Source organism: Pleuronectes platessa, chromosome 16 (genome assembly GCF_947347685.1).
Source record: "Pleuronectes platessa chromosome 16, fPlePla1.1, whole genome shotgun sequence".
Taxonomy (NCBI): Eukaryota; Metazoa; Chordata; class Actinopteri; order Pleuronectiformes; family Pleuronectidae; genus Pleuronectes; species Pleuronectes platessa.
The window spans coordinates 14,437,493-14,447,386 of NC_070641.1; the positions used below are offsets into that span (position 1 = coordinate 14,437,493).

At 45.3% G+C, this 9,894-nt stretch overlaps 1 protein-coding gene across 1 annotated transcript; it reads right to left on the reverse strand.

Annotated features, from left to right (window-relative positions):
* Window positions 1-624: 624 nt before the first annotated feature.
* On the reverse strand, window positions 625-3,376 carry LOC128458282 (peripheral myelin protein 22). The gene is made up of 5 exons (XM_053443063.1): window positions 3,200-3,376; window positions 2,352-2,448; window positions 2,057-2,150; window positions 1,814-1,954; window positions 625-1,678 (listed from the first exon to the last, which is right to left on the reverse strand). The coding sequence occupies exons 2-5, from the start codon at window positions 2,427-2,429 to the stop codon at window positions 1,527-1,529; spliced, it is 465 nt and encodes a 154-aa protein (XP_053299038.1). The 5' UTR covers window positions 2,430-2,448; window positions 3,200-3,376; the 3' UTR covers window positions 625-1,526.
* Between the last annotated feature and the right edge of the window lie 6,518 nt (window positions 3,377-9,894).

Genomic DNA, 9,894 nt, shown 5'->3' on the forward strand with positions numbered 1-9,894 from the left:
TTGTACTCAGAAGTTGTTGGAAACATTTGCATTGCACTGTGGACATTAAACAAGTAAAGGAGAACTCATACGTTCAAAGGCTTTGATTGACTTGATTATTTGAGATAATTCTGTCACTACAACACCTCACTATACTGAATGAGAAGAGTGAAGGCTGAATGCCTGAATACTGAATAACTACACTGTATTTTGTTTTGTTTGTCTGTGTTTTCTGTTGTATGAGCCTATACAACTCTGCGTTTACCTTGTTGTTGCCCTGTAAAGTACTTTGTGACTTTTGTTTGTGAAAATTGCAGTATAAACAAGATGCATTTTATTGTTTAATTATGTTTTGCTCGGGTGTTTCAACCACATCACAATATTTCTCCAGATGAATAACAGGGTGTTGGGAATGTTTTCCCCACATGCATATGGTATTGAATGTCATAGCTCCACCATGTGGACCAATTTAGCTACTACAAGGAGGGGTGTGGGACCTACAGGTCAGTTCCCAACTATTTGTCATTTGCTTGTCCTCGTCTACACCCAATATGGGTTCAGAGTGAGAAGAAATAGGTCCTAATTTCTCATTGTACAAATCTACATGTGTAAATACATACTTTACCCATGAAAATTCCAGCAGAATTAATTTCAAAAGGTTTATTTAGAAGAATACTGACAAAAAAAGGAAACAGTTTTGTACAAAGCAAATTAATCACAGGACATGACACTTGCAACAAAAAGTAGGCTATACATTTCAAGAATAGTAGATAAAAAAGCACCATTAGATTACAAAATTCAAAACATTTCTTAGTTGGCATATCAAGTAAAAAGATAATTCAGGAAAAAAAACTTCTCGTGTTTATTACTACTTTTACATTTTTGGGAGGATTTTACTCATTTTCCTTCAAGAAGAACAGAGATATTCTAAGTAAGGCACATCGTTCAAAGCTAACTCAAAACAGACAAACAGGATTTTGGACGCTTGACACTCTGGCAGTTGAAGCGGCATCTCTTTGGCACAGCTGCATGAGTTTGTGAAGAGACACAAGCTCCATCACGAAAAACGAGCACGACAATGTTAACTCGACAACACTATGTACAAAAATGTATGTAAAAATGTTATAAATATGTCTAAAAACCACAGACACTATGTACATCTTTGTACTGAAGAAAGGCAGGATGATGTCGTCGTCGTCATCACACATGATGGATTCGTGCAGCAAAAGTCAATATGTCACCGACAAATTGAAAAACACATAACGAGGACACAGCGTCGCCCGTGGGAATCGTTTGGGGTGTTTGTTTGGCATTCATGGAGCCTGTGATGGAATCATAATGGAGGCTGAAAACGCCGTGAAGAGAGATCACCTGCAGCGATCAACATCTCCTTATTGTGTTCGCAATTGTCAGTGACACATGCACTTTTGTTGGATTGTCAGGATGTCAGTCTCTGGTCTGTGGGCAGTAGGCACAGTGCGGTGTTGTGGTGGAGGGGTCTCCGTACCACCCCCCCACCTCTGCTTGTCTCCCCCTGCTCCCGGCTCTCATTCTTTCTTCCTCAGGACGATATAAATGAGGCCACTGATGAGAGAGAGGGGGAAGGCCACCCAGGCCAGCACGTAGGCGTAGCCGAACTGCCTGTTGTCCTCGGGCCTCATCACGGTGTAGATGATCGCCGCGCACATCACGAACAAACCTAGGGAGGGGACGACAGGGAGGCGTGAGGGGAACGTGGAGGAATTTGCAGGGAACACTGGATGAGCTCACTGCTCACTCCGCCCGCACCGGCTCCAGGGTGTGACCGGTCGGCGTGCGATGAAGTCATACTCACTGGCCAGGATCTGGAAGACGGCGGTGAAGAAGAAGCGTCCGCCCTTCACCAGTTTGAAGAGCTGGAAGACGAACGCGATGAGGGAGAAGAAGCAGAAGAGCAGGGACAGGATCATGAGGGCCTGCACCGCCTGGATCCAGTCTGAGAGGACGGAGCAGAACAGATGGAGGGGGGGTGAATTTCAACACGTTTCATTACTGCTGTACTGTCGGTTCAGTTGGATTTGCAGGGATGCCTACAAACCTTCATTGCTGGCCGAATTGCAGTGGTAGCCTTTGTTGTTTGACACGCAGCTGGACCATAGATCTGAGGTAGTATCCCCACCTACAGACCAGGCCTGGTAAACACAACAACACAGTCATTTAAATACATGGCAGCATACACACTTGCAGGGGAAAAATAACCAACAGCGATAATAATAAATAGTCATTGCAATAACACAGCTAGAGTTTGTGCTCACTCATTCTCATGGTGGGCTATTTACAGTCTCCATTTTACAGCTTTTAAGAATGAAAGGAAAAATAAAAGTTGGACTTACACTTGCAGCCGTGGACACGATGAGGAGGACGAGAATGATCAAGTGCATGACGAGCACTCCGAGCAGGATGAGCAGCATTTTGAGTTTTCAAGTAGAGCTAGAATAAAAAAAGAAGACATGTAGAAGTCAGCCCTCGTAGATTTAAAAGTCCCACCAAACCCCTGCAAGGCGTAGGGCCGTCGCGAGGTGGCGCCACATCCTCACTCCTCGCTCCACATCCCCAACCGCAATGTTTACCTCAATGTGAAAGTGTCCTCTTACACTCAAACGTAGAGAGAAGGAACTCTTAATTTCTTCCCGATGGCCTGAAAACGCTCAGGGTTTAAAGTCAGAAACTACATCCTCGAGTTGGATTCACTGAACTCTGAACTATCTCTTTAAAACCCAAGATATTTAAATACAAATAATCATAAAAGCAAATCATGTTTTACATATTTAGTTTAAAAAAGCTTTAAAGTGAGAAAAAACTGTCGGAAGAGAGGCGCGGTCACTTCTAATCCACGCATGCTTCTGGAAAACAAACGCAACCCATCTGCGTTAAAAAAAAACGCATTCCAGCGTAGTGCCGCCATGCGTGCGCCTAAACCGTGCGCCCTTTTTATAAGCGTTAATCTGGGATGCCTCTCAAAACCCTTAAAAACTGCGATGGACGAGTGCACCGCTTGAGTAAAGCAACAGCACACAGGACAGAAATGCCCTTTTCTTCACGTGCGTAAATCCAAAGTCGATTTAAAGTCCAGGGGTGAGGTCCTGTCGTTATGAGTGGAAGGAAAAGACAGGAAGAAAAAGAGAAAAAGTAAATGAAAAACGAAAGTATAAAAAAAAACAAAGAATCCACTCCAACTTACAAAAAGGCAAAGCCCCGCGTGTGTGTGTCCGTGAGAGGGTGAGGACCGCGAAGTGAGGAGTTTTGGGGGGAAAGTATCGCCGAGCGTCTGCTGCGTCTCTGCGACTCGTTTTCCTCTGGAGCTACTATTCCAGATGTGGCTCACACGCCCCAGTCTCTTCCTCCGCCTGAAAACACCGCCCTGCAGGCCCTGCACGTCACCAGAGGCCCGCTTCCAACCCCCCCGCCCCCCTCCCTTTTTCTCCTTTCCTGTTCCTTCCCTCCCTCCCGAGTCAGCCTATCATCTGGATTATAGTAAAGTCTGCAGGATTGTGTGGAGTATCCCGAGGTATTATTGCGCAAAACCCAAAAGCTTGAATATTTAGGCGTGTGGACGAAGAGTCTCTGCATCTGTTCCTGAGAAAAACTTCGTTGTTTCAACACAATCGTGACACAAACAGTGAAAGTTGAACATACAGAGTGAATTTGGTCTTATCAGTGAACTTTAAAACTGAGATATTCTCTTTTTGTTCTCATACTCCCAAAATCCCAGTTCAGTCCAAGAAATTCTTTGCCAACACACTTCTTAAAATCTGTCTTCACAACAGTTTAAAGGAGACCTGCAATCCCTAACTAATCAATATTTTCCATATAGACTGCCTATATAAACTGGGTCCAATCAATATTTTCTTTATTCGTATATACATTAAGATAAAATAATATAGTATGTATACAAATAATCAATCCAGTGCCAGGTTTAAAATTGACAGATTAGAATAGAATAAAACATTTCAAATTTAAGTATGAACAAAACATGAATGGCATTTCACAATATATATATGTGTTTTCACTTACATCTGATGACTCTTAACCACACTGTGGGTGTGTGTGAGCTCCTAATGTGTTTGTGTACACTTGCATGAGCTACAGATGTGGTTTTAATGTGTACAAATGAGTATCCTTATGTAGTAGATGTATCTTTATGGGATAAACTGCTGCCAAAGTGCCAAATTAAACTTTGTTAATGTTTTAACTTGGCGTTTGGATGTAGCGATTGACACAATATTCAATGTCGTTGCCTATTTCCTGTCATTTTTGTCCCTGATTCTCAAGCCCCTGAAGGGGTTTCCTGCAAAGTCTCCTTCCCAGTGCCTCAGAAACGATGTGTCGCTTCTTCTTTTAAATCTTTTTTATATTTTAGAATAAACACAACTAAAGAACTAAACTGTTTATGTTTTCCTTTGCAGGCCACACCTGAAATCCAAACTATTTGAGCAGTGGCTGTCAGGACGGTCAGGGTGACGCTGCCTTGTTCCAGATGGTGGAAGTTGGCCGGACAGCCTTGTGCACATTGGGCTTCAAAAGACACACATGGCCGGCATATTTTTTTATGTCCAGATTGTGTGTGTGTTTGGATGTGAACATACCAGCCCTCTGGAGGCCCCGAGGTATGCCCAGAATGCCTGTTTGCATGTGCGTGTGTGAGTGTGTGTGTGAGTATGTGTGTGTGCATGTGTGAAGCAGGCCTCCTGTTTACTCCTGCGTCTGTGGAGAGAAGGCAGCGTTTGTCCGGTGCCAAGGGGATTTAACACGGTGCAATGTTTTGGTCATGCTAAATTGATGGAACAGCTTGGATCTCCCCCCCCCCCACAAGACTCGTGGATGAGTGACAAGAGATCTGCCTGGCACTGCCCCGGCCTCCGCAGCCCTGCATCCCCCATTACACTGTGGTCCCGGGCCATTTCCTCACGAGTGACAAAGTTGTATACCGAGCCAGATTGCAAACAACAAGAGTGACAAGAAAAAAAAGAAATAAAAACAAGCATCGCATCGGCTGTTTTGAAACCATCCCAGCCCAAACGTGACTGTGATCTGGCAGTGCAGTGGCAGAACGTTAGCTCGTGTGCGTAATTTCTCTGGTCTCTAAACAGCTCTTGGCTCATCAGGTGGATTCCTGTGGTCTGTGTTTGTAAACACGCGAGGGGGGGAGAGAGAGAGAGAGAGAGAGAGAGAGGCCGCTGCCCGGGCTCGCTGTGGGACGGGTCAGTGGTCTGTGCCCTCGCAGAGCTGGAAGAGGCAGATAGAGAGAGAGAGAGAGAGAGAGAGAGAGAGAGAGAGAGAGAGAGAAAGTGTGTGTCTGTGTGTGTATGTGCGTGTGTGAGAGAGAGGCCTTTGACAATCAGCTGACCACTCAGCTGGACCGGCCGCTGCTCAGGAAGATGTAATTGGTGCAGTGGTCGGGGGGGTGGGGGCAGTAGCAGCAGCAGCAGGGTGAGAGGGCAGACCCGGCTACCCACATGGAGCAGGTGTGTGTGTGTGTGTGTGTGGGTGTGTGTGTTTTTGGAGACTATAAATTTCACAGTGGTCTTTAAAATCTCCTCTTTGCTCAGAGAGGCTTCACACACAGCACTGCTCTGTTTGAGTGTTACAGTCAAACCTCTTTCCTTACGATGATTTTCAGACAAACCAACCAAAGAAAAACAAGGACGATCATAACTGGAAATCAAATGACCGAGTAGCATCTGTGATTCATTCCTCTGCACTGCAGTGAGCTGCAAAGTGCCCCGCCCTTTTCTTTATTATTTACTTTAATAAGCGGGTCAGCAATGGAGGTTTCTTCAGAAAGTGCACACATAGTCTTTTTAATGAAGCTTCATTGTGTTTTTCAACTAAAAAAATATAGATAGATAGGAAGATAGATCCTCAGTTGCTGTGAAGATGCTCTAACAGATCTGTGGCTTTTGCTTTGTCTCCCTTAATCTCACAAAGCGTATTAGTGCCCATCTCACTGACTGATTACTTTGTGCTGTCATATGGCTCAACCGTAACCCGGAAAGGTTATGATCCTTTTTTCGTTTTACACGGTTGATGGCACTGGAAACCATCCAAAACCTCCCCCCACCCCCAGGCCTGTTAAATGAAAACACGCAGCTCGTCTTCTCCTGAAAGTGACGGATTACAAAGCAAACAGAGGAAGAGGTGAGAGGAGCCAAACCTCCCGGTAACTGTAGTCACGGCCATTGTGGCGAGGCTGCAGCTGAAATATAAAACTGTCACACCCCTCTTTATGGAGGCATTTAGCAGGACACACAGGTGAGCTGTTGTCCAGAGTTGGTTCATACGAAAAAGGTTTAACTGATCTGAGATCATTAACCAAAGAACTTTCTGTTTCCCTAAACAAGAAAGAACCTCGAGCAAAGCAGCTGATCTAAAAAGAAACCACAGGGGTGTGACGCTGATTTCACTGTTATTTATTGAAAAGGAAAAATCTGTTTTTAATAGGAAAGAGAACACATTAAAGTGGTTATGTAGTTTGGGCATGAATTGTATAATTCTTCTGAATAGATATGCAGTTGCATCAATATCTTTAAAAGTTTCTTACTGGTATCAAAGCAACTTATTCCAGGTCTGTGTGTCTTTACTTAAAACCATGATTAACTGGACACAAACCAGTGATCATACCGAAAGTCAAGTCGAGTGTGAGAGTGAAACGGTCTGCTGGTCCGTGACAGAATGAGTCAGCCCCAGTTAAAGCCCTGGTGTACAGCACTGCACGGGCTCCACCTGCAGGAGTGGCCAATGACTCTGTTGGACGCCTCCAGCTCCCAATAGCAAACATGGGGACCGAGGGAGAGGAGGGAGACAATCAGGGATTAGGTTTGGTTTTTTTTCGCAAAGCGCCAACTGGCTCGGCTGTCTGGAGGACGTCTTAGCGAAACAGCTGGACAGGCAATTCCACTTGTGGGAATATGAAGGAATTATGGAACGCCCTGGTGCTCCTTCACCTATGGAAGCCGCTGCCAAAACAAGAGGAAACGCTAAAGCGCTGAAGTCAGGCCTGATCACATGTCGTCAGGAGGAGCTGACAACGCCTGCTCACTTGAAAAACCCTAGGTCATCTGGCTGGACACCTCTGGGTAACATCTGGGGAGCCAACGAAGCTACACAGCTGCATATGGTCTTCATACTATTTTACAACGGCACGGGATAGTTTGGCCCGTTTGTGCCGTGGCCCGTGAAATACCCCGTCCCTCGCATCCTTCTCTGAAACTTTAGACAGTAACTTTCCTTTTGCACATGCATTCTCTGCTTACCAGGATGTGTACGGCTCTTCCCTTTGTGTCCCCCCCCCCCCCGCTCCTCCGGGTCGAAGAGGCCTCAGTGTGCCGCTCCATGTGTTTATGTTTGGCCACTCAGTGACTATCAGATGACCCCGCAACCCGGGAGGAGCTGGAGAGGAGGCCCCCCCGGATCTATCGGTTAAAAGATCGCACACTTAGTGACGTCACCCTGATCTGTTAACAAATATCTAAGATGGCATCACAATTTACGTTTACAAAGACCGTAAATATGCATAGCTGTGCACGGTGTATTAGAGCGTAAGGCGCGGCCATATTTGAAGCACGTCAGAGATTGTAAATGTCCACGCTGGGTTTGTGTGTGTCACAGAAACACAACATGGCCATCTGTGCACAAGTGTAAAGCAGGATCACATTAGAGCATCGGTGCCGTGCACGCCCAGTCTCCCCTCTCCCATTTATTGAACTCTCAGGCTACAAATCGGCCCATGACCGAGCTGGAGATCACCATTGGCTGCCGGCGAAATCAGATAAAGCCGACCCAAACGTTTGAGAGGAGGAATGGGCTTAGTTTCTCTTCCTTAAGAAACGGGCCCGTCCCCCTCCCCGTGAAGCAACAACAACCAAATAAATCAGAAACATGCAGCATGACAGACTCCAGATTGTGGCACCCCAGTGATACTAAACATGTGCTAATCATTAGCCCCTGGCTTCCTGTTGAAGTCGATGTCATCAGCGCACACATCCCGACAGGCAGGACCAGCATTCAGAGCTCTTGCTTGGATCCGGAGTGATACGGGCCTCAGGGGGTTGGAATGAAGCAATAAAACCCTGTGAAAGAATTCAATTTTGATCGCCTCGCTCGCAATTTCTACACAGTTCTCGCAGATACCGCTATCTTTGGATTAATATCTATGCTGCATCCGACACGCTTCACGCCAGTTACTTTTAATTCCAATCAGTGTGCCTGAATAAATACTCCTGGTCATATGATCCACTTGCTGTAAGATCCGCAGCTGAAATCCCCAGCCGCTCCGAGCAAACAATTCTTTTTCTACTTGTTATCGGCGGTTGGCTCATTCCTGCTGCGGCGCTGTCTTTTTCCAGGCGGGCGCATGTGTGCTCATCTGACAGCAGAACAGCGCAGCACTTCCTTTGCAGGCTGCCAATTCACAGTTTATGCGAGAGAAGGTGTGTGCCAGCAAATATTTTCTTTCCCAAAGTGTTGCCGGCGCTTTGTAGCTCTTATAAATCAGGTAAGGAGCCGACTCTAACTGGTTATTAGCACACTGTGTGAGGCGAAGTTTTATTGTGGCTGAGTGGAAATGATATAGGGAGCTGAACCCGGAGGTCAAAGGTCACGACGGGCTAATTTAAACACTCTGAGGTAAGATGTGTGTGGATTCTGAGTGCATCTGAGGTCGTCTGGATTGTTTAACATGTGGTTAAACACTTGGAACACACTGATATTGAGTATTTGTATAAAACAGCTCCAGGGTGAATCTGCACATTAATAGCGTATTAAGAGCTTCAGGACTAGTTGTTGTCTTATGTAAAAGACAAGACGGAGAAAACACATGAATAAGATCATTCATGAGATTCCCGCTGAAGGAGCTTTAGTTTTTATCTGTGTCTGGATCAATCTCTCTGCCTGTGTTACGAGTCTGCCTGCTGACAAACATGATCACGGAACGCACCAGTTAAAAGGAATTCAATTTAGCAGTGCAGGGGAATGTATTTTAGCATCTAAGCAATACATTTCCACAAATGCATTAGAATAAAATGAAAATAGAAAAGTAGGACAATTATATTTATATATTTTTTAACCAGGTTAGTCCCATTGAGATTAAATATCTCTTCTACAAAGGAAACCTAGCCCAAGATTACCAGCAACACAGTTTCAACATAATCAACAGACACATAGATTAATTACAGAAATAATACAAGTCCTTGCACACAGGCGACCTGGACTCAAGAGATCTTACCATGAGCTTTAAACTCTGAAATTACGAGTTCTTGTGCATTTGGTCCAGTTCAACTCAGTTATTTGGCCTTTGGGAACAACACATTTCAAAAATTCAATGGAATAAAGATTATGATTTAAGTGTTTCTGGTTTAAAAGAGAAGAAAAATAGGGATGAATTTCCCCCAGAATTGTTTTGCATATAAAAACATAGCAGTGACTGAGGTGAAGCACACACAGGGAGACCAATTTGCTTTCGAGTAAAGCTCTCAATGTGACTTTACTCGAAATAGGAAGATACACAACCACTTGTGAAAACACTGTGCATGTGCGGTGTTCGTGTGGTGTGAGATATCTGTGGTGGGGAGCAGTTTAACTGAGAATGGTTCTCTGTTGTGCGTTTCAGTCGGGCGGAGGAACCGGGCGCCGAGCTGTTCTGGAGTCTGATGGCTGACTGCATGAAGGAGCCCTCCGAGCACTTTGAGGCACGCGGCTGCCTCCGCTCCTGAGCCACCTCAGCTCAGCAGAGGGAGGATGACAGCTTTCCTGGTTTCCTCTCATCCTCCTCTCTGTCACTGCCTCCTTCACTGAGCCGGCCCTCACCAGCTCTCCCAATATATTGTTACCAAAAACACGTCCCCAGTACAACAAAACAAAGAAGATAACACTGCAATA

What these genes read in the sequence shown, in the direction of transcription:
- LOC128458282 (XM_053443063.1), bottom strand. Translation starts at nt 2,429, where the DNA reads ATGCTGCTCATCCTGCTCGGAGTGCTCGTCATGCACTTGATCATTCTC. An exon ending in TCGTGTCCACGGCTGCAAGT is followed by an intron (nt 2,151 to 2,351) that starts GTAAGTCCAACT and finishes TGTGTTTACCAG; the next exon opens with GCCTGGTCTGTAGGTGGGGA. An exon ending in CAATTCGGCCAGCAATGAAG is followed by an intron (nt 1,955 to 2,056) that starts GTTTGTAGGCAT and finishes CCGTCCTCTCAG; the next exon opens with ACTGGATCCAGGCGGTGCAG.